General features: G+C 35.0%; 1 protein-coding gene across 5 annotated transcripts in view; it reads left to right on the top strand.

The window, feature by feature from the left end:
• The first annotated feature begins 3,168 nt into the window (after window positions 1-3,168).
• Window positions 3,169-26,277, top strand: part of LOC127868390 (phospholipase DDHD2-like) — a 77,885-nt gene continuing 54,776 nt past the window's right edge. For all 5 annotated transcript variants that reach the window (XR_008044108.1, XM_052410135.1, XM_052410134.1 and 2 more), the window contains exons 1-6: window positions 3,169-3,329; window positions 18,896-19,237; window positions 19,669-19,851; window positions 21,530-21,622; window positions 21,974-22,090; window positions 24,351-24,535. Coding sequence is in view for 4 of the 5 variants with exons in the window: in XM_052410135.1 (XP_052266095.1) it covers window positions 3,188-3,329; window positions 18,896-19,237; window positions 19,669-19,851; window positions 21,530-21,622; window positions 21,974-22,090; window positions 24,351-24,535 (1,062 nt within the window). In the remaining variant the exon portion in view is untranslated. The remainder of the gene's footprint in view (window positions 3,330-18,895; window positions 19,238-19,668; window positions 19,852-21,529; window positions 21,623-21,973; window positions 22,091-24,350; window positions 24,536-26,277) is intronic.

Genomic DNA, 26,277 nt, shown 5'->3' with positions numbered 1-26,277 from the left:
AGATGAGGGTCAACATAGGTGAGAGTTCACTTGCAAATTCTTGAAGGAACCTTGTAGGGATAGCATCAGGTATAGTTGCCGTGTGTGGGTTCAGATTCCGCAAGAGTTTGTGTTCACCCTCATTTCCGATGTTGAAGGTTGCCATTGAAGGGTATGGTGTACCGCTCATCTTTGGGATGTTACTTGGGTCCTCTTCTGTGAACACACTTGTAAATTGCTCATTCAAGATTGCAGCCTTAGACATTGGGTGGTTATACAAAAGTCCATCATGTTTCAGGGGGGCAATACCACTGCTGTCACATCTTCTTGTTTTGATGAAGGAATACAGCTTCTTAGGGTTGCGATCTTCAGATACGGTATCGCTGATGTAAGTGTTGTATGCCGTTCTACACTCGTATTGGACTGTCTTTTGCAGCTGTTAATATCGAGTGAGGTCTTCTGGTTTCCCCGTATGTTTGGATCTCCTGAGGGCCCTCTTCTTTTGTCTTGATAGGCGCTTGATCTTTCGATTCACCCAGGGTTGGTTGAAACGTTGAGTTGCGAGTTTGGATGGAACATGTTCTTCTATGGTGTTGATACAGAACTGCTTAAATTCATTCCAAAGAGTGTTGATGTCTGTATCCAAGTTATGTCTGTTGAGAAAGATGTCGCAAAATTTGTCAATAGTTGTTCGGGTGGTATAAAGGTTAGCATGTTTCCAAAGCAGAATCTTTCTCTGAGGTGGTTTAGCTCTGGGAACACGTGTTGAGGCCTGCACAAATACAATGTTTTACATTGTCTGACCGATTTTGGTCCCGGAGGAGATGCGTCTGGTAGCCACATATACTCGACACCGTTAATTAACACTGTTGATGCAAACATTTCTGTGCGTTTGTTGTAATCTATTTAGACAAGTAACAATGAGGCAAAGTTTTTGTTCGGTCCCGAAAATAGCATGGTTTTAATTGTGCCTTACAAAGACTAAATGTTTTTTTTTAATATGATTTGTTAAGAAGTACGTCATCATATTGGTTGCGGCGACTTGAATAACTACTGAAAAGCAACTATTATAAATAAAGGATGGAAAAACACATATTCCCCAACGCCTTGAGGAAATTTCTCATCATCCAGCATGTTGTTCGAACGACTCAAAACATAATAGATCACCTACGCTTGCAGTCTGTTATCATGTAATTATATTAGGAGCAACTTTTTTGTCAATTATGTTCAGATTATGATAGCAGTTGTAGTTATATGGAATACACTTAAATTGTGAATATTATATAGATACTTTAATTTTAATAACTATCTTCATTCAAAGTTTGACGCATATTAGGTTAATTGAACAAAAAGGTTTTGAAAAATGCCAAACAGGAACTGCAGAAACCAAACTCGCAAAATCAGGTACATACATGCTCCCAACAAGGGTACTTAAAGATCTGGAAAATGAGTTTGCCCCGTATTTATGCCATGTATTCTTAAATTGCTAGCAGCAGGATCTATCCCAGATACATAGAAGACTGGCACAGTGTCGGCAATATTCAAGCAGGGAGACCGTTACAAAGCGAGAAACTACCGCCCGCTGTCACCCACTTGTATAAGTTGTAAGATGCAGGGGTATATTATTGTCAGCGTCGACATAGGACATTGGGCAGAAATAACACCCTTACTGCCTATCAGTATGGATACGGGATGAGGCGGAGTTGCACAACCTTACTCCTAACATTGGCAGTCAACCTAGGATGTCCAAGCCAAAGGAAAACAATATGATGTGGCTATTCTGGTTTTCAACAAAGAGTTTGACAAAGTTCCACCAGCGTATGTTGACCAAGCTACATCACTATGACATTCGCGGATTTGGAATAGATCCGAGTATTCTCAACAGACCGAACACATAGAGCAACTTCAGAGCCTGCCAAAGTAGTGGAGTGCATCCTGAGGGTATTTTTGGATTGATCCTCATCCTGGTCTTCATAAATTATCTCCTTCTTAAAGTATCTTACAAGACAAGACCATATGCAGACGACTGTGTGGTCTACATACAAATATCGTGTTTGGGAAATATCATTTCACCCGGACAAGTGCAACATCCTTTGAGTCTACATAGATCAATTACCGATCATATACAATGTTACCCTCAAAGGTCACCCACTAGCATGTGAGGAAACATCCAACATTCTTGGCGTTGAACTGACAAAGGATATGTCATAGAATTTAAAAATATACAAAGCATAAGGAAATGAAACATAACCCTATTTACTTTATTCTTTTAATGGAAGTAAAAAAGTACATTTTTGCATGCAAACGGAAAGAAGGTATCCCACATTTTCAGGGAATTTAAAGCTAACCTAAGATTTGCTTTAAATGTTTATGCAAACACAAGTGTATCACATAACGGTGTTTTTTAACAGTTATAAGACCAATATGTAATTCATAATTTCATTTATACAAAAATAACTGTTGTCAAGCTTGCAACTCTCACAATATATGTAATTTATAATTGCATAAAGAAACTGCGTTTTTACCTAGTGATCAACTTATGCAACTTGCAAATTGTGTTTACTTGTTTGAGTTTGTTTTTGTAATTTGCATATTGAATTCACAATTATAATTGATTGTGTTGCAATAATGAACTCTTTGTTTAAAGTCACATTTTTGTTTATAATGTCAATTGTTAATGCAACGGGCAAATCTTACAGTATACGGTTTATGTTATTTGAACACTGTAAACATAGTTCAAGTGTAGTTGTGAATATGAAAACAATTTTTGTTAAGAATCACGTGTATTGTACAGCGATGTACGATGTAGATGTAGGTTTTTAAGTTATTTTTTTTTATCAAGTATTATTACAAACATTTTTACTCGAACTTTGCTTGTTTCTTGAAGGTAAAATATCGACTACAACCCAAACATCGGGGCGTGTCCTGACTAATGCCTTTACGGTTTTGTGGATAGTTTCTGCACATAAATTTATTCGAAAGGTCCCACATATAAATGCTTGCTTCGCTTGCGCTCATGTGGAAATAGACATCCTGGATGTGGAAAATAAGCCATTGTGTACACACCGGTCTTACTGACATAACGTAGTGAGGTCACCATCTATGTAAAATGGAAAATAAGCCGCATTCCCAGCGAACGTGCGTTGATTGCATTGAGTGTTGTATGTAACCTATCGCCGGTCAGTCACTTCCGGTGATTGACGTGTAAATGGCTGACAAATTTAAGAAAGATGCTACTCCACCGCCGTTGCTTTTAATGCCGGCCGGTGGAGGCCTTACTCTTACTCCCCCTGATCAGCCAAGTTTGTTTATGCCAGTTGTTCAATCAGAACCATCATTGTTTGGTCCAGGTAATCGCAATAATTGAAATAAGAAGTTTTAAATGTTACGTATGTTCCATATCACATATTTACATTTGTCATTACTGGAGTTAATGTCCAAGAAGAAACACTGAGAGACCTCCTCAAATTTGATTATTTATTAAATAACAAATCGTCCCTCTAAATTTTAGAATTGAACATTAATTAGGCATATTTAAATGTAAACACACTTTTTGTTTTTGCTGTGTGTTTATTTTTTATACAAAGATTTGCTTTTTATTCCAATGTGTCGATGCAAAACTGTTTACATACTTCCCGTTATTTTTTTATTCCAATGTGTCGATGCAAAACTGTTAACATACTTCCCGTTATTTTGACAAAAAATGCGAGGTAGATTAATACATTTTTTGAAACTTTATAGCCACCTCAGGGATTTTTTCCTTCTTAGTGAATGGCCGTGGATGCCCATGTCTAGATCTCTATATTTCATAAAATATGGGTATGACTAAAGTGCGTATATGACTCATATCCGCGGATATGACTGAAAAGTGCCGATATGAACACATAATGGCTTTTAAATGTTGTTTTACCTTTATTTTTTGATATGCAAATCGTTCTATGAACAAAAATACATTCCGTGCATGTGTAATGTTCAGATCAAAGGTAATTAAAAGCGTTTTTCATTGGCATTTTAATATCAGTAACTCCCTATTCATATCCGCGAATTTAAAGTACCGGTCAGAACACCGCTTTGAGGCTAAACACCACCAATTTCGAAAGATAAATCCATACCGAGATTGAATCAGTGAATATGGTATTTGTATGATTATTATATAAATTCATATGGTCTATATCTTCCGACTAGTACAGACTTTATTTCGCGTGATTTGCATATTGAATGTTTTTTAAATTAAGTCAGGTTACATTTATGTATAACCTTAAATATATGCAGATAGCTTTTTTTCTTTGAAAAATATTATTTGACAAGAAAAATATAACACTAGAATTGTTATGTTATATAACTATATACAATATACTTTTTTTGTTTCACAGATAACCCAGAAAAATACAATATTTTGACACATAAAACAGCGTATAGCATGTGGAAATGTTTTAATAAATGTAATATCTTTATAATATTTTGGACTATTATTCCAAAGGAAGAAATATATTAATCCTATCGTCCGGTTTCTTGTATGAAGAATGACTCAAACAGTATTGGGAATCTTATTACCGTAGGTTTCCACGTACAGCGCGCTCCCGTGTATAGCGCGCAGGCTGTTTTTTGAATGCAAAAATGGAGAAAAAAATATTTAAAGACAATAAAACCACCAAATCGGACAGAAAATGGCCGCCATATTACTATTGCACAATCCAATAATCCGGGGCATTGGAAAGCTTAATTAAGCATTCAAAATATGAAGCGTCATTATGATTTGGAGCATGGGTTGCATAGCACTATACTTTTCTGACAATTTTGTAATTTTCTAGCAAAAGATTAACAGTCCACGTGCATTTCGTGAAAAACGTGAGAAAATAAGAATTAGTGTACATGGTGGGATTTTTCCACGGGAAAAGCATGGGCATTACTGGTAAATTTGAATGTTGCATGGGAGACAGGGATACAGTTGTTGAAGTACACCACTGTTGAACGTTCAATATTTATTCTCACAAAATGCAATTGCATATCTTCACGTTCTCAAGTGTCAATTAGAGTCTCAAATGTCAATTCGCGTCTTAACAAGTCGTGGCACATATTACTCAATAACATCTGCCAATTACGAAGTGCAAAATGACCCCCTTTCACACCTACTGCTACCCGCAAAAAAGACCTCGTTCGCACATACCCTTGCCTGCTCTCCGGACTGTCGACAACAATCCCCATCGGAATTCATCAATAAAGAAGTGTAAAAACACAAACAAAGAAATGTCCGCAAGTTTATTCAAACAAATTTATTTTCGACCAAAACTTCTTCTACCGCATTCATATCTACAAGTAGCGACTTCTTGTTGTTTCGACAATAGCCCCCTCAGTCTGAACGATTATACTATACTTAAATTAAACCGCGCGTGTTTTTCACGTTTTCCTTTGATTAAAATACGCCGCTGTTAGTTAGCATAGTGTGTGAGTAAAACGATCAAATTAATTAATTATCACCTTTTTATTTCAATCGAAAATCGGCAGAAAGTTGTAACATCGACGACAAAGAACTAATTATTTAATTATCACTCTTTAATTTAGATCGATAGTCAGCTTGGACATAATTGATTTATTGTCACGCTTATTTTCATTTTTAATCTTATAATACGACATTTGTGACCTGCCGCTATTTTGTTTGCAGACGACAATATTTACTGTGTATTCATAGCACCACCCATTTTTACGTTTCATTCAACAACGTCATTTCATGTGTAAGCGAGCTCAGTTTTGATTGGCCAGCTACCATGTGCACTTTAATAACAATAAGGTCAAGCGATGTCTCGATACAGGTGCATACCGGTTTTCGTTCCCTGTTCAAATTGCGAATACTTGCATTGAAACAAAGAGAAAAATATAGAAAACCAGTTTCGTGTTAAAATGGCCGCTGTTTTCAATGAAATTTTACGAGATTTTAGTATTTTCGCAAATCGGATTTTTCTTGAGCCAAATTCTCAATATTTTCGCAAATGGCTCAAGTGGCTGACGACAGCGCGAGCCCTGATTATAGGGTGGTAGTTTTCTGGAAAAAAACATGGCGGCCATTTTTATTATTTACGATTACACAACATATTTTTTACCAATTTAGCAGCCAGGATAGTGTTGTATCAATGTATAGCGCGCACCAGCTTTTTAATTTGAATTTTGGAGGTAAAACACTGCGCGCTATACGTGGAAACCTACCGTAAATTAAGATAATGTAAAAATAACAACCGTTATAAGCGCTCATTTGTAACAAACTTAAGTGAAAAGGCGCATTACTAGAAACATGGATTTTGTTATAGATTAGAGGCAGGGGTCGGCAAATTTCTTTTCAGCAACTTGCCCTGCAGGGCGAGTAGCTAAGAATGTTTACTTGCCCTGCTGAAATATGTACTTGCCTTGCAATTTTATGAAAAAATGCAATAAATCAGTAACTTATATGAGTTGTTGTGATTTTCTATTGTTATCATATAGACCTGTTAACTCATGAACTTAAATAAAGTTAATAAACTGTTTTAACACACTTTTAACATGTTTGTTTTTCATTTTGTCTTCATAGTCACAATCATTATGATTAAACTTTAGGACTGGAGCGTTGGATAGTCCGAATGGCATTTTGTTAAACTCAAACAAGCCTCTGTGTGTACAAAAGGCAGTTTCCTCTTTGTCATTTTCGTCCTTTAAAACTTGCCAATACCCACTCTTTAAATCTAAAGATGTGAATAATTTAGACGATTTTTTAGCAGTATTGAAAGACCGTGTACCGTACTGTATAGGATACATTCACAGAATATACCGGTATCGGCACGTAACGGGAACAGGACTAATTTGAGCGCAGTGTGCAATAATCAACATCCGGTTAAATTTTAATCGCCGATCAAACGTTGTTTTGTTTGGTAAAGATGTGTTAAAAATTTTAATTTTAATCTTTTCGACCAGAAATGCTACTCGCCCTGCAGGACGAGCGCTGTCGGAATATTCACTAGCCCGGAGCCTATTTCTACTCGCAATGACGAGCGGGCGAGTGGATTTGTCGAGCCCTGAGAGGTCTTGCAATTTAAAACACGTATCACATATACAAAGCTTTTTGGGTATATACATTTTACATTCATATCCATTAATGTGTGTAGTATATTATTATAATCAGATAAATTATGAATTATACAAGAAATTATTGCTTTAGAGTTATTTATCGGCCAAGTGGTGATACCAAAATTATTTTCTGAATCGATTATACCAATATTTGATTACCATGTGCATATTATTGTTATTTTAATTTCAGGTGCAAACATATTAAATAAATATTGGCCAATCAAACGTTTTGTCTGACTGTCAGCAGTAACTACATTTTACAATTTATTCGTGCACCTTGCTTTTATAGTTTACTCATTTACATACATGTAGCGTTATTCAAATGTGCCTTTGAATTGAATCATAATGTTGCTTTAATTAGTATACAATGTCAAACAAGTAAAGCTTGGTTACAGAAAACCACAAAATATTTTGTTTATTTTTTATGTTTACAGACCGGTAATAAAATATATATCATCACGATCATAATTATGTATTGCTTTCGAGAAACAGACACCGCCAGCCATTATGCAATATCAATAAAAAATTTCAGACTACCCTGGTAATGTCTGCTGCGAACCTGCCAAACATTGATATATGGATCTTAAGAGCCACAAGGTAGTCATAAAATGCGGGAGAAATCTCCGTTTCATTCACATCAATCTGTATTAAATTTCAATTTATTTTATTGTTGGGTGAATGTTTACCAAAACGTCAATTAAGTTGCCGACTCAACACGAAAAAGTTGTTTTAACTATTCGTGAAATTCGCGCTCACATATTTTCCTTTCTTAACAAAGATTAATATACAAAGATAAGAGCATAATACAATAGAAAAATAATGCTATTGTCGATTAAACAGAACATCCTTATAGTGATTTATACATCGACATAAATTGAAGAAAAAACATGTATTAAATAAAAGTATGCTCTATGTTTGGAAGGAATATGTGTTAAATTAATTAAGAATATGAATATATAAGAATATGCAAATATTGCATGTTCTAAAATTTTGGTCATAAATGAATTCCATCAACAGAATATAGCATTATAAAAATAGCTTAATTAAAAATAAAAACATTTAAGTCAATATTGACACAGAGAATAGAATAGAAGTTGGACGACATAAGGCAAAATAATATTTGAATAGCTAGGCATATATACATATCTGCGAAACTCTTACATAAAAAATACCAAAGAAAAATACGCCAACATTACAATAAAACAACATTATTCTTTTCTATATAAAACAACACTTTAGAATTCGCAAAATCTCATCACACATTGAAGCTACATGCATATGTTTAAAAAAAAACATAAACATATGTAGCCTAAATTTATAAGAAAATAATATCAAGCACTTCCTTATGTCGCCTAGGTAAGACAAAAAACGTAGTTACAATAGTTACTTGAGAAAATAGATATAGGTATTAAGTTACAGTGTTGTACAAAGTGAGTGCCTTTTTCTAAAATGTCCAATATGTGGAGTTATTGAAAAAAGACTGCATGTATATACGGTATATGCCGTGTAATGAAATAAATTTGACAGTTAAATGTGACTTCAAAATGAAACAAAGAAAAACAAAGAAATATTCATTCTCTTTTTATATACGATGCCTGTATAACAAAGCTTTTCAGTGCGTTTTTCATATAAATGCTGAAGAATAATCATATCATCACAACTGTTCCATTGCATCCGCTGCTGCTGCTGCTGCTGCTACTACTACTGCTACTACTACTACTACTACTACTACTACTACTACTACTTCTACGACTACGACTACTACTACTACTACTTATACTACTAATACTACTAATACTACTACATGTACTACTACTACTAATTATAATAATATTTCTACTACTACTTCTACTACTACTACAACGACGACGACAACGACTATAACTACTACTGCTACAAAAACAACTACTACTACTAGTTTTACTATTAGTAGATACTGAATAATCGCAGTTTGAGAGTTGTTGTAGTCTTGTTGAATGTTCATGTATGTGTATGTTTTCTTTAATTGATGGTATTGTATAATTGTTGCTGGAGTAATTTGGCCACATCTGTTACGATATTTAATTTCCATCTAGCAAATATATCCTTTTAGATCATCTATATTTTTGGCATAGATGGTTGACGTTTGGGTATGATTTAATTAAATTGACCAGTCGCTGAGTGTATATAGGTGGAGATATTATTTTTATACCTTATAGATTGATCTCTAAGTAAAATGATTGTGTTTAATATTCACTAAGGAACCATATCCCTATAGATCAACTATAGTTTTGTTTTCCTTAAGGTGGTCAACAAAGGGATAATACTTAAACTAAACTTAACTACAATTAAGTGTAACATAGATGGAGTTATTATATTATATCACTGAAACTTAAACGTTATAAACTTTTATTAATCCGATATTTCAAATGAAAAAATATACAAGTTTAAAGCTGGATTTATGCGATCATATTTGTCCTTACTTCATTTTTATGTATTTTCCTATTTTAAAAAACCCGCAGATCTTTAAATTAATTTAAAAAACTATCGTATATATGAAGTTTGAAATAATAAGATTTGTTCAATTATGAAATATGGTTCAGAATAATGTTATACGTGTTGCAATTATTAAGCTACGTTTGCCATTATGTGGTAACTATTATGTAATCACATTCTCACGAAAATATGTTTATTTTTGTAATGTAAATTGATCTTTCTTTGAAATGATGTAAGTTTCCTATTTACATAAAACATGCTGTTATTGTATATGTATGTCAATTAATTTCAATTCATTTAAATGGAACTTTAATCTTTGAATATATATCAAAAATATATAACCATTCGTGAAATGAATTGAAATTAATTAAAATCAGAACTTAATAGTTAATTCTTACTTACGCATGTTAAGCTTATCGTCATTTACATACATATACAATATATACAAATATGAATATGTACTAAATAACACTTAGACTTGTACCAACAAATGCTACAATCAGTATACATGCGCATAATATATTTCATAATCATAATTTCTTGTTACCACAAGCAGCCTTCCTTCGTATGTTCCTAATAAGCATAATGGACATTTGTAGGTACGCATATTCTACATATTTAACTAGTTTATATAAAAGGACCCGCATTACAAACTTCTCTATTAAAATACCTATTTTTAACAGATTAAACGCCTCGTTATGAAAGATAAAAATACCCAAATACGAAATGAAGAATGAATACAATTAAATATATGTATATCCACATTTTACCTTTGCATAACGCAATTTAATTACAAAGCGAGTCAACTGTCATAGTTACATTTTTTATATGCGCATTATATACACTTCGGTATGCACACATTTAATTAACTTTATTATTCAATACATTCAAGCAGTTTCACTTTACATTTCAACAGTTCATATCCAATATCCCGATAAGTTAAAAACGAAGCCTATACGTTTAAGTTTAATATTACATCTGTTACATTCACTTATAAAACATAATATTTATGAAAAATAAAAAATTTACGCGGGACATGCAATGCTTTATAATAAGAGCGCAACTAAAATGGTTGTAATAATTATTGAAACATTTAAGAACTACAATATCCTTAATTCATTTTTATAAATAAAATAACTTGCATATTTGTACGTACCAATAAACTATAATATATAGTAACAATTATATATAAGATACTTTTACCGGGCATAAAGCTTTTATAGCACGACAAATATAGAGCCTTTATTGGATAAACCACATTTGTTGATTTAATCATATTCGCGCATTTAAAATTAGTTTTTTTTAAATGAAAAATGTCACCTGAAACGGTGACATACAGACAATTATTTACTGCCTTCAAACATTAAGTTTATTTCAAATATACAACATTTTGAATTCAAATAAAAAGTTTCGAGACAACATCAATAATATTAATACATTCAGTTTATTATATAAACATTGTGTAAACTATTACAACAAAACATGTGTGGTGTCGTCGTGGTAATATTGTTTGTGGTGTGTAGCCTAAAAACAATCTTATGGCACTTTGTCATGTTTGCGGATATGAATTTAGAGTTGGAAAAATGATAATGTCTATTAAAGTGTTTTATTTGGAGACAATATTAACAGATTTAACACATTTTGTGTATTTTTCATTAAGGTAGCGCACCCCTAATGGGCACATATCCAAATATAATTTAATTAATTATTTTCCTAATCAGCATCATTTCACTGAACTACATGCAAATTTGTAGGTAGGCTTTCCATGCTTTTTAAAAAAAAATACCGATTTTTTCTAAACCACCCTCACGCTCGGCTTTTGTCCAGTTTATTTTCACCCCTGGGGTATATAAAAGTTCCATAATTCATTCAGATTTCCAAATATGGGCATGCAGTTGGTGTGTACAGATGCAGTAAAGGTGTTTAAAGTTTAAACAAGATGAAATAATTATTCTTTTACAGACATTTATTTTTTACAATTTTTTATCTATGGAATAGCGCCATGAAATGTAAGTGATTTCAGCCAAGTAAAAATTGGGTCAGTTTAAAACAAAGTGTCATAAAATTCAAAATAGTATTATTTAAGTTATATTTTAAACTTATTTTTTATAGAAACACTATATACAGCAAACATACCAAGAAATAGACAGATTTACCGTTTACTTTTTGAAATAAAAATAAAAATGCAACATGCATCATTCGTATTTTCAGCAGTAATTTACCCAATTTAGCCATAACGTTGTTTTAATTTTAAAAATTGAAGGATGTTCTTACAATTTTTGAACATATTTAACAATAAACATAGCTTATATGCTATATTAAATCAAATTACGTTAGAAAAGAAATAAAACGCGTAGCAAAAAACATGCAATGTCGGCAGGATTCGAACCTGCGTTGGAAGATTCCAAAAGATTTCTAGTCCATCGCCTTAACCACTCGGTCACGACAACTTCACATCAGTGCAACCTTAAATTAGATATGCATAAGTAAACAGGTAAAAAGGCTCATTGATCTTTGAAGAAATCGCGAAATCGTATTTTTCAGATGATAATTGGATCTAAGTCAATATTTATAGTGAAAATAATGTATTCTAAATGAATTTGGTAAACACATATCAAATTTCAAAGTTTGAAAAAAATAAAATGCATCTCTCGGAAATAACCGATCATTAAAGATCGGCAATGATCGTAAAATAAATCGCGGGAAATCATTAGAGGTGCTCTACCTTAAACATTGAATTAAACATTGCTGAAAAAGCATCAATATTGCCTATATTCATTCATATCTGCACTTTTCGGTCATATCCGCGGATATGAGTCATTTACGCATTTAAGACGGACCGCTAAAATTTAAACGGCTGCAATACTTGACTAAAACTGCCATTTTTAACTGTGCGCATAAGACTATTCAGGGATCATCCTAGAGGACGAAGAAGGCGACATGGTCTCCCTACGATGCTTGATATCGCTTTCTGATTACATCAAAGCGAAAACAAAATCGCTGACATTTTCCAATATTTTCTTCTTTGATAATCTGCCGCGCGTGTCCGCAATGCCTTCACTAATACTGCCATTGTTTACTGTGTGCAATTATTGGTTATCTGATCTACTGATAGCGACAGGATTTGCTATGCATCACTAACTGCTGATGCAAGTCGCCTTGGTTTATTCCAGTCGAGGCATTGTGTACATGCCGGTCTTACCTACAATTGTGTATTGGCGTAACCATCTATGTATAGAATGCCAGTCGAGGCTCTCGACCTCGTTTACGGTTTTTCAATTGGCTCTTGTTATTTGTCAAGGCTGCCGAGAACCAATACAGCCATTGTTTACATGTTGGTCATTTATTGTTATGCTTGACGTTTTGTAAAACTTAAAACAGTCCGAATTTCACTGCTAAATTTCAGTCATAATATATTTGAGTACTGAGCTTAACAAATATCACAAACAGAGAAACAAACATACAAATTAATAGTTTAATCCAAAGACGCAGTAAAAAGCACTTGGGAACATTCCATTAAAAGTCAATGACGATATTCAAACATTAGAATTACCGGCACGCGGCACTCAGTTGGGAGAATTACAATTTAGGTTATTTCAGAATGTTATGGTGTGTTACATCAATTTATGTATAATCAAATAAAACACAACAACAAATCTTGAAATAAATAAGCTATGGCCGGGATAGAACATAAACATGTATTGTTGAAGAATCTCCCACGAAATGTTTGGGAGGTTTTTAAGAGTAAAGTTACTCTCTGTCGTTCGTCTAATTTGCAAAATTGAGACTTGTGCATAATCAGAATTAATTGGGATAAATTGCCAATTTAAATTCAGTTAAAATGTGCATATGCAATAAAAAGCGAAGAGAAATAACCAACCGCTTTACAGTGACTTATTGTGCGCAAAGGGGAATAAAATGCCAGTAACGTATGAAACCTCTTCGCTACTGTCCGAAAACCGTACAATCTATGAATGTTGCTAATGTCCGCCACCTTGCAATTTTAAACTATCTATTAGCAAAGTAAAGCGCTGCAATATTATATTTTAAAGCAATAATATGTCAACTAAATAATATATTGATTGCGTATTTGCTAGGTTAGAGGTTACTGGTTTTCATTTTCTACAGTCAAACGATATGCATATTTAATTCATTTGCAAAAGACGTATATCAACATGTATTCAGACAGTCGTTTTTGGATACGTATGGTTTGTCGATTTTAATTATTTTTGACGTTCTTTATAACATTTTTTATAGACTGACGAATAAACATGCAGTGTTACGGATGGTCTGGGCCCGTATTCACCAAACAATTCTTAGATTTAAGTCTAAGAATAAAGAAAAATCTTTAAAGTAGAACATTCAAGAATTTCTTAAATTTTGAGTCAAACTCTGCAGTAAACATCTCTATCTATATTATTCTTCATGTAGAACATTTTGTTAATGACATAATCACCAGTGGAGGCCTGTATATATTCAAACACTGAACACGTTTTTCTTGGTTCTAAGTCTATTCTTTATTCTTAAAGGGATCTTTTCACGCTTTGGTAAATTGACAAAATTGAAAAAAGTTGTTTAAGATTCGCAAATTTTCGTTTTAGTTATGATATTTGTGAGGAAACAGTAATACTGAACATTTACCATGGTCTAATATAGCCATTATATGCATCTTTTGACGATTTTAAAACCTAAAAATTATAAAGCGTTGCAACGCGAAACGATTGAATAATTTGGAGAGTTCTGTTTTTGTCGTTAAATTTTGTGAAACTACGAAGATTGCTTATATTAGGTATAAAATACTTCACATGTATGTACTCGGCGGAATAGCTCAGTAGGCTAGAGCGTTTTTACTTCAGTACTCTGGCAGGACTCTAGGGGTCACTGGTTCGAAACCTGGTCCGGGCAATGTTCTTTTCCTTTTTTTAATTTTATTCTTGATTTTTTGCTGGAGCTTTTACGATCCAATGTTTACATTTATCGATATAAAGCATTTAATGAATAAGTTAAAAAATGCCAAAATCTGTGAAAAGGCCCCTTTAAGTCTAAGAATCGGTTGGTGAATACGGGCCCCGGTTGACAACATTTTGCAATGTACTAACCAGAAATTGCACCTAGAAAGACTTAAAAAAAAGAACAATATGCTAGGGCTCTACTCTAACCTCAGGCTCTTGGCTTAAGTAGTAATTTCATATGAATGAAATGTGTATTTTTGCCAAATGAAACACATGTTTTACAGTTCTTAGGAGAGCAATATCTTTATAACAATGCGGCAGTTTAAAATAAAATGTTTAGTTAGTGTTTCAGCATATTTTATTTATGATATTTGTTTGTTTATTAATTGTGAAACATTAATATTAAAGTACATTTACGCGTTTGATCAAAGGTCGGCTCACTTATCCCTAATAAAATTGGAAGGAGAAGTCACTTCTCCCTAAAATTTAGGGCTAGGATGATCCCTGCTATTTGGCTCAAAACTGTCTTAACAGCCATTTCAATACCCGTAATCCTGTAAATTAGCAGCACTAAAATCAAAAATCAAAATATGCATATAAATTCATAATCATATGTGTATTAAAAAAACTACCTAAATACAAGCTTTCACCATTTCAATTTATATCCTGGTTAGGCCAAAAAAAAAAAAGTCTTGGTTCAGGGAACATGGCCAGAAAAATGTAGGAGGGTAGGTAGGTTTTTCTTTTTTTTTTTTTTTTTTTTTTTTTTTTTTACCAGTCGACTGATTTCAGGGTGAAAAAGGGTCAGTTAATGCACCCATGATTGTTTAAACACTGACCAAATGATTAATATTGCACATGTGGTATTTAGTCGTTGTATATTATTCAATATTCCTAGCTCTTTATGCACTTCTTCAGGGCTAGAGCTGGCCCAAAATTTCTTTTAGCCAACCATTTTTTCTTTGTCTGTCTGTGATAGTGTGACCTTCATATTCAAAAGTGAACAAGCCATCTTTATCAGTCTCTGGTGTTTGGGGTGTGACCTTCAGAATTGTTTTCATCATGAGACCTGACCTAGTCTCCGACAGGTGCTCAAGAGTCTGAATAGTGGCTGTCAAAAGGAGGGTAACCTCAGAAATAGCACAAGTCTTTCTTCTGGTACATTTTTTTATAAAATGGCAATGGGTTTGAGCGCATCGCACAGGAAGTGAGCAGTGTACATAAATTTGAATGTTGCTATTGGTTTGTACAGGCTAAGGGCGTCACAGTACATTGATTTTGATTCATTATCAAAGCGAAGCCAATTGTTGTCAAGTTTCCATGACTCTTTGAATGTTCTAGTGTTTTGTGTTTTAATTATTTTTTTTTGTTATGACTCTTTTTCGTCCAACAACGCTTTAAGGTTAAAGACGCCATGTTAGCGACTTTAGAGACAAAGTGGTAACTTCCATTTTTATAGTAGTGTAGATGAAGGACTCTTCCTATGTGTTAAAAATTTGAAATGTTAATTAAAATTAAACCGCGCGTGTTTTTCACATTTTTATTTGATTAAAATACGCTGCTGTCAGTTAGCATAGTGTGCGAGTAAAACAAACAAATTAATTAATTATCATCTTTTCATTTCGATCGGAAATTGGCAGAAAGTTGTAACATCATCGACATAGAACTAATTATTTAATTATCACTTTTAAATTCAGATCAATAGACAGCTTGGAAATAATTAAAATATTGTCACGCTTCTTTTCATTTTTAATCTATAGGAGGTTTTTGTGTGACGTCACAAGAGGGGTTTTCCGTTACTAAAAATAGATTGGCCGTCAACTTCTTGATCGCGGCCAATTATATTGTATCAGAGTAAAGGTCGTCAAAGACTTAATACTTACAATTTCACAAAACAAAACTATAAATACCCGTATTCTTTTTTAAAATAAGAATTTAATAAATGATATTTCAAAAATAATAAAATATATAATAATTTGAATATTATAATAAGTGGTGTGGATGCGATAGTGTTATTTTTCATCCGCGATTGAAATTTAGAGTAAGGGGTGCATTGAATCAGTCATAAAACAAAGCCCTAAAATAGCTCAATACATTTCAATCTTGAAATGTATTTTTAATTTTCTTTTACATTGAATGAATTTTCGTTTCGTTAACATTGAATGAAAATATTAATAAATTTAAGCATTCAAATTGAAAAAACACCTGCATATTTTGCAAATTGAACTGTCTTTGCATATACACGTATATTGAAAACTCGTCAGTAGTGATAATGAGCGATACAAATCTAGCATTTTATGATACCATTAAATAACACATTTAATTTATTTAGCGCAAGTATTTTATATCCCTATAATGAACAATCGCCATTGCTTGTTTTCATGATGATGTTTCGAACACTGCAGTAACGCACGATCTGTACACATTATAGCAGAGTTTACATTTGCAGGTACCAGTTAAATACGTTCATTGTGTAGCAGTAAATGTGTACAATATTTTAAATGTATAGTTATTAAACACTTTATTATTATGTTTAAACTGGCTAATATATATACGTTATAGTTCCTAGCTGTTAATCCATTTCGGACAAATGTCTATTTTTAAATATGTTCAAATATTTTATTAAAGCAACTGTTAAGTTTTTGACTTAATATGTCGAGAGATGACATGGAGTTATCATAAATTGTGTTTAATGACCAGACACATGTGGTTTATGCAGAGACCCCATACAGAGTCATACAAGTATGTCCCTGGGTTTATGACACACTGTTTTCTTAGTAATTGTCTGGACAGTATCCGATCATATCGATCGAGATAATTGGTTTGTGATAAACAAAGGGGCAATTAAACACTGGGTTAAAATGCTGAAACAAAGAGTGTCAAAATTGGTGTGAACAATTAAATAAAAAACATTAACATTTATCAAGAGGATTTAGTTAATCTGTAACAAGGTAAGTTTTTACAGACAAATAGGTTCAAATCAGTTTCTACATGTTGATTACATCAAATCAATCAATTTGTTGTTTGTTTTCTTCTTTATTTGTGTTCGTTCATTGGATTCAATTTAATCTGAAATAATTTCAATTTCTGAGTATTTTATGTTCTTCAAAAGGGTCGCGAATACGTTTGTAACCTTATCACGATGCGCTTCATCAATGCAAACAATAGCAGAATGGCCGCGGTTTTGACGGCCAAAATTTGAGCATGCGCAAACGTGACGTCATTATCGGAATCCCCAAAACCTCCTATAATAATACGACATTTGCGACCGGCCGCTATTTTGTTTGCAGACGACAATATTAACTGTGTATTCAAAGTGCACAGTGTCTGCGCATGAATGACCGAATATTACTCCATAGCTCCACCCATTTTTACATTTCATTTAACAACGTCATTTCATGTGTAAGCGAGCTCAATGTTGATTGGCCAGCTAGCATGCGCACTTCAATAACAATAAGGTCAAGCGATGTCTCGTATACACGTGCAGACCGGTTATTGTTCACTGTTCAAATTGCGAACACTTTCATTGAAACAAAGAGAAAAATATAGAAAACCAATCCAGGTTTAATTGGTGGCTGTTTTCAATGAAATTTTACGCGATTTTAGCATTTTCTTCATCAGATTTTTTTCCATGGACCAAAAAAATCGTTAGGGTCGGGGGCAAAAAATAGGGTCGGTCGGGTTCCCTGAACCAAGACTATTTTTTTTTTGGCCTTACTCTTATTACAAAACAAGGCTCAATGATGGCAGCCTAACTTTATGTGTTGACATAAAAGATAACAACTGATTTTCACAATGTTTAAAAGTTCTATAAATAATAATTCAAGTTTAATTTTACGATTACAAAACTGTCTGATTTTGTTTTCATGATTTAGGACAAATGTCCTGAAAAACATTGAGCATTTAGGATTCCTTTCTGAGGAAAATGGGACCTAACCAACCTAAAACACTGTCATATTTGTCATTTGCAGAGAATCAATATCTCTATCCTCAATAGTCCGCCATCTTAAAGCAATGACGTATGCGACAGGTGTGCATTGCAATTAAAAATCGTATATGTTCAACTACATGTTCATTCACAAACCAATAGTAAAGTCTGATCTTGTTTTGCAACAACTCATGACAGTCCATCAGCACTTGGGGAAATGGTTGAAACAACTGGCAAACATGTGTAATGTAATTTCAAAACAGCATTCTTGCTACTAATTCGGCTTATTTCCCCCTGGATGATTAACTTTTTTTGTCTGGATTAGATTTTGGTCTACATGGCAAATGAGAAAATGTTGATTTTTATCTATGTATGTTGTGTGTTAATATTATGGCTTTGAAGCAACTTGTAAGCAATAGCACACCTCATGATTGTAAAATAGTTTGTCATACAATAAATATTATTTTAGAGGATGATGTTCTTGGTGAAGCTGACAGTTTTGTTGGACAATCTCCACCACAATCCACAACTGGTGGTCAGTATGGTGTACCCCAGGGAATTCCCCCGCCTGGCCCCCCTCCGTCTGCCCTCTTCCAGAGCACTCTCAGCAACAGTGGCCCCTTTGTTCAAGGTCTCCAAGGGTCTACTGGCAGGCCTTCCCCTGGGTCTACACCGCCATTGTCCCAGGCACCCACACATCCCTCTATGCCATCACATGGACTGGGTGTGGGAATGACTCCGCTAGTTCCATCAGGCCATGTTCCTGCCTCAACGCACATGTCTGCTGCATCACCTATGCCCAACTCGAGTGGTAAGTGGTGCATTGCAGGAAAGGTTATTTACAACACAATGATATATTGTTTGGAGATAAAATAGCAAATATATACTTGTCGTCGAAAAATCGATAAATCTAGCCTTGTTGCTTATTGCTATTTTGAATATGATGGGGGTTTAATAAAAAAAAAACAAGTTCATGATCTAGTAGTAGAATAGAATAATAGGACTATATTTGCTTATTATTTATCTGGTTTAATGAGCTGGATTTATTTCAAGGTTGTGTCTCTTGGTGGTCTGAGATGGAATTGTTGGAAACACCGTCAAATACAATAAATTAAGGTCCTTAAGCATGATGTGGATTGAACGAAAATTCTTGTAAACGGAACTTCAATTTTGGAATAGCTAATACAACTAACAATACAATTTATTTTTCTATGTTATATTCAGTGTTTTTGCCACCTACAGGACTACAGGGCTTGTACAGAAAGCATGGTTCAAGTCGGTATGCCCAAATGCCTGCTGGGACGTACGCAGGGTCAGGGTCTTCCCCAGCTGCCCTCATGTCTGCGCCCCCAGCACCTGTGCCTTTCTCCCAAAATTTCTTAGAAGCCTCGGGCTTCGACCTGGCCGCCTCTGTGCAAACTTCAGGTCAGTGTTCACACTTCATTTATAGCTCGGCTGTTTTCGGAGAAAACCCGAGGTATTGTCATAGCCAGCTCGCTGTCAGCCGTCCGCCGTAGGCGTCGTGCTAAAACATTAACATTGGCTCAAAAATCAAAGTGCTTCCACCTACAATTTTGAAACTTCATATGTAGATGCACCTTGAGTTCTACATGCCACACCCATTTTTGGGTCACTAGGTCAAAGGTCAAGGTCACTGTGACCTCTAATATAAAACTTTAACATAGGCTCTAAAGTCAAAGTGCTTCCACCTACAACTTTGAAACTTCATATGTAGATGCACCTTGATGAGTTCTACACGCCACACCCATTTTTAGGTCACTAGGTCACAGGTCAAGGTCACTGTGACCTCTAATATAAAACTTTAACAAAGGCTCTAAAATCAAAGTGCTTCCACCTACAACTTTGAAACTTCATATGTAGATGCACCTTGATGAGTTCTACATGCCACACCCATTTTTGGGTCACTAGGTCAAAGGTTAAGGTCACTGTGACCTCTAAAAAAAATTATAAAAAAATTATGACAAGCTTTCGCAGCTGAGCCTGGCACCCGTTACGCGGTGCTCTTGTTTATTGGAGGGTTCGTGTACCTGCTTTTTAAAGTATTTTGTTTGGGTACTCGCTACAGAATAATTTATCTTAATTAAGCTGATAAGGTTAAATTCTCAGAATTAAAATGTTGTCTAGATACACATGCATACCAAATATGAAAGCAATATCTGAAGGGACACAGTAGTTATGAGCCTTTTTCTAATCGTGGTCGCAGGAAAATCTCTGACAAGGCCCCACACCAACTCCCATAACTTTTGACCCAGAGGTCAGATGAAAATTCTGTCAGTGTCATTGCCGCACACATGCGCCTAGCTACCATGTGTGTAAGTTTCAAGGTTCTAGTGCTAATAGTGTAGGGGGAAATAGTGGCCAGGACGGATGGACGGCGGAGATAACAACATAGTCCCCACTTTTTCTCTGAAAAGTGTGGGGATAACTTAATTTTAACAAAGGTTGTCATTGGTAATTGTCACTATTAAAAGTTTGAAGTTAAGCCTCTTGTCTTACACAATAATTCACAATATATTTTGCCCTTTATGTGATGCTTATTTTTACACGCAATCTGGTTTGAATTAGCTTTATGTTCAAAAAAGCATAATGCTGAAATATTTTAATCTGATTGATTATTTGAATTTTTGTTAGATGCAAAGATCAATGCACAAAACTTCTGCCTCTCCACTTTTTGGGAAGTTAACAGTTAGACTGTGCTACATCAAGTTTTACATCAATCCATGCTAATGGAGTAAGAAATCAACTTATTCTAGTCAACAAACCAGAATGCATCTTTGGGTACATTTTAGTGCGCATCCTAACAATACTAAAAAGTGTATTCAGCCTGCTTCAACTATGAATAGACATGGGGCGATTTGCTGATAATCAACTAATGTCTACTGTAATATTTTATGCGACAGCAAGTACGTACAAGTTAAAATTTGAATGTATGAAGAGTTTTGTTTATTGAGGATCCACGCTGAATTGTGTCTAAATGGTTATCTTTACTTTATGTATCATACTTACATACAAGGCAATTGTTCTTTGCATGCAGTTTTATTGATGATTCACACACATGTATGCCTGAATGGTACCACTGCAGGTCAAGGTTATGGCAGTGGCCTGCCTCAGACGTTGCCTGCCCAGCCCAGTCTGGGCCCCATGCAGGGGATGGGGTATGTCCCAAGTGCTATAGGTACGTTAACGGCTTGTACAAAGCGGCCCGTATTCACCAACCAATGCTTAGACTTAAATCTAAGAATAAAGAATATACTTTAAATCAGAATATTCACAAATGCTTAATTTTTAGTCAAACTTGACATTAGCTATCTCTTTCATTTATCATCTAGAATGTTACAGACATAAACCCCACTGGTTTCCATTAAATGACCTCCTTTCTCTATGTTTTATAAAATTTCCATCGGAATGATTCTGATTTCAAATCTGGTATGTCTTAGATTATGAAGTTTGTCTTATTTTGTTCTCTTTCTTTTCTTTTTTGTCTTCTTGACATTTGATGATCATCCTGTCCATGCACATGTTGTAGGCACGTATCTCCCTGTGGCCAACCACTGGTGCTACTGTGCTAACGTTGAGGGTCGAGACATCTGGTACCCCCTGTCTATGGCAGATAATCTGGCGCTAGAGGAAGCACTCAAGTCAGGTGGGTTAAGGAGGTCTGTGTTTGGACAATTCTGGGTCAGGGCTGATTAAGTTTGTTTTTGGAGCACGATATAATAACAAGTTAAGTCTATAATTCAATACATTTTAAATATCAGCGATTTTTTTGCCCATTTCAGATTTGGGGAAAGTACCGGTCCATGTTCGATTGCCAAATTGTGCGCGAAAAACCGGGAAAATGGGAAAATTAACGTTGTTAATACTTCATATTAGGAAATTGGTGTTTGATTTTTGCTCCCAAATACTTTAAAATTGATAACTTAATGTTGTCAATTTGTCAATATCATATTTACTTTGGTTCAAGACATAGAGCTGCATAGGGAAACTAACTAAATGTTGCATTTTATTTATAAAAAAGAGGAAAAAAAATAGCTTAATATGGATCTGTTCTTATATTAAGAAAATGATGTTTATTTCTCTAAAAGATAATTTGTTTATAAGAAATACATTCTAAGAAATGCATTTAATTATGTTTAAAAGTTCTTATTGTGAATGGAATATGCACTAGGGTATTGTTGCTTGGTACTGTATTAGGAGTGTTAAAAACATCAACATTTATTAGATGGGGTGTCATACTTGAATGGGAGAAAGGTGATGATATAAAATAAATAACAATTTTGCTACTATTTAACCAATTACTCTTAATTTTCATGCCACTGTAGGGTAGCATATAGCAGTCGCAGTGTCTGTCCGTCAGTCCGCCTGTCTGTCTGTTTGTTCGTCTGTCTGTCTGTCACACTTTTGCGTTTAGGTTTCAAAAAATATTCATAACTTCTATGTCCCTTCAGATGTAACCTTAATATTTGGTATGCATGTATATATGGACAAGGTCTTTCCATACACACACACATTTTGACCCCTTTGACATTGACTTTGAACTTAGGGTCCGCATTTAGGTTTCGAAATCTGCGTTTAGGTTTCGAAAAAACATTTTGTTTTGGCATATGTCTTCCGATGGGAGACAGCTCTTGTTTTTGTATGTGTCCGTAATAGAATGTGAATAATATGAGCAAGTTTCATATATCCTGTTGATATCGCTTACAGTCGCAAGACACATATAACACGTGCCTTGCAAAAATGGGTCTTATGCCATATGCATCTAGTGTAGCTTCACACCAGCCTGGGCATTTGTGCTGTCTAGTCAGGAGCCAATCTGTCAGCTATTAAGTCATGCAAGGCTTCGTGGTGTCATAATTAGACAGGGTAGCTTCTGACCAGATTGCGCAAATCTGAAGGCTGGTCTGGAGCTACTGTGGCCCATATGGCATAAGACCCATTTTTGCATGACGGGGCCAGCCTAATCACGGATGACTTTTTGAGCCCAAATTGGGTTTTTTGCTTAAGAGACCTCATTGAAATGAAAAATGCCATAAATGCAGAAATTTTTGCCGCCAATTAGCCTGTGTGGTCTTAACAGGCTAATCTGGGACAACACTTTAAGCACATGCATTAAGCCCTGTTTTCCCCAAATGAGGCTTATTTTTTCTTCCCTATCCCAGGAGCAATACATTGTTGTTCCCATACAAGGGTGGTAGGTATGATCACAACATTTAAGGCAGTATTGTTCACTTTTATGTAGATATGAGCCGCATTCTGAGAAAATTGGGCTTAATGCATGTGCGTAAAGTGTCGTCCCAGATTAGCCTGTGCAGTCCGCACAGGCTAATCAGAAATGACTCTTTCCGCTTTTATGGTATTTTTATGCCCCCGGATCGAAAGATCGGGGATTTATTGTTTTTGGCCTGTCTGTCATTGTATGTGTGTGTGTGTCCCAAAACTTTAACCTTGGTCATAACTTTTGCAATATTGAAGATAGCAACTTGATATTTGGCATGCATGTATATCTCATGGAGCTGCACATTTTGAGTGGTGAAAGGTCAAGGTCATCCTTCAAGGTCAAAGGTAAAAAAAAAACAAATTAAAAATCTTTAACCAAAACTTTAACCTTCTTCATAACTTTTGCAATATTGAACATAGCAACTTGATATTTGGCATGCACGTGTATCTGATGGCGCTGCAAATTTTGAGTGGTGAAAGGTCTAGGTCATCCTTCAAGGTCAAAGGTCAAATTTTTTTTTTATAGCAGCGCATTAGGGGGCATTGTGTTTCTGACAAACACATCTCTTGTTTGTTTCAAGGAAGTCCTTCCTTACCGAAAATCAAAATCTGGGATGACATTTAAAGCACGTGCATTAAGCCCAGTTTTCTCAAAACAATGCTCATATTTGTCTTCTATATCCCAGGAGACTGCAACATCGTGGTACCCATCGAGGGTGGCAGGTATGATGTGAACCTCTCAGAACGCAAGCGATACCCAGTGTACTGGGAGGAGGAGCCCAAGGCAGTGCGCAGGTGCAGCTGGTTCTACAAGCGCGAGGGCGACAACAGATACGTACCCTATGATGAGAATCTCTGCAACAGGCTGGAGGTATAAATTAGATGTATTTTGGAACTGGTTAAGTGATAAGGCAGAGTTTTTATGCCCCCGGATCGAAAGATCGGGGGTATATTGTTTTTGGCCTGTCATTGTATGTGTGTGTGTGTCCCAAAACTTTAACCAAAACTTTAACCTTCTTCATAAATTTTGCAATATTGATCGTAGCAACTTGATATTTGGCATGCATGTTTATCTCATGGAGCTGCACATTTTGAGTGTTGAAAGGTCAATGTCAAGGTCATCCTTCAAGGTCAAAGGTCAAATAAATGTGTCCCAAAACTTTAACTAAAACTTTAACCTTCTTCATAACTTTTGCAATATTGAACGTAGCAACTTGATATTTGGCATGCATGTGTATCTCATGGAGCTGCTCATTTTGAGTGGTGAAAGGTCAAGGTCAACGTCATCCTTCAAGGTCAAAGGTCAATATAAAAATTCAAAACTTTAATCAAAACTTTAACCTTCTTCATAACTTTTGCAATATTGAACGTAGCAACTTGATATTTGGCATGCATGTGTATCTCATGGAGCTGCACATTTTGAGTGGTGAAAGGTCAAGGTCAACGTCATCCTTCAAGATCGAAGGTCAATATAAAAATTCAAAACTTTAACCAAAACTTTAACCTTCTTCATAACTCTTGCAATATTGAACATAGCAACTTGATATTTGGCATTCATGTGTATCTCATGGAGCTGAACATTTTGAGTGGTGGAAGCTCAAGGTTAAGGTCATCCTTCAAAGTCAAAGGTCAAAAAAATAATTCAAAGCAGTGTTCTCATGAAGCTGCACATTTTGAGTGGTGGAAATTCAGGGTCAAGGTCATCCTTCAAGGTCAAAGGTCAATTAAAAAAAAAATAATTCAAAGCGGCTCAATAGGGGGCATTGTGTTTCTGACGAACACATCTCTTGTTGGAACTGGTTATTATCCCCCGCCAAAGGCGGAGGGATATTGTTTTGGCGTTGTCCGTCTGTCCGTCTTTCCGTCCGTCTTTCCTTCCGTCCTTCTGTCCGTCCTTCCATCCATCCGTCCGGCACTTTTGTGTCAGGAGCCATATCTTTGAAGTGCTTTGGTGGATTTCAATGAAACTTGGTATGAGTATATATATGTATAATAGGATGATGCACGCCTAATAGCATTGTACACCATCTGTTAATAACAGAGTTATGGCCCTTTGTATCTTGGAAAAATGCTTTTTTGTGTCCGGAGCCATATCTTGGAAGTGCTTTGGCGGATTTCATTGAAACTTGGTATGAGTATATATATGGATAAGAGGATGATGCATGCCAAATGGCATTGTACACCATTGTATAATAAAGGAGTTATGGCCCTTTGTATCTTGAAAAAATGCTTTTTTGAGTGTCAAATATAACACTTTTGTGCCCAGAAGCATATTGGCGGGGGATATTCAACAAATTTGCTTGTTAAACAGAGTTTTCAAGGGTATTTTATTTTATTCTTATAAACAAAAATCCAGTTAAGGAAAGCAAGAAGGTGTTTGACTAACATGGTTTTATAATGAGAATCTCTGCAACAGGGTTGATAGTAGATATGTTCGGATCAGGTTTAGGTATAAGCCAGAGTTTTCAACAAAATTGATTTTTTTATGCCCCAAGATCGAAAGATCAGGGGTATATTGTTTTTGGCCTGTCTGTCATTGTATGTGTGTGTGTGTCCCAAAACTTTAACCCAAACTTTAACCTTGGTCATAACTTTGCAATATTCAAGATAGCA

Source organism: Dreissena polymorpha, chromosome 2 (genome assembly GCF_020536995.1).
Source record: "Dreissena polymorpha isolate Duluth1 chromosome 2, UMN_Dpol_1.0, whole genome shotgun sequence".
Classification (NCBI taxonomy): domain Eukaryota; kingdom Metazoa; phylum Mollusca; class Bivalvia; order Myida; family Dreissenidae; genus Dreissena; species Dreissena polymorpha.
This window is presented reverse-complemented; position numbering and strand designations above follow the sequence as displayed.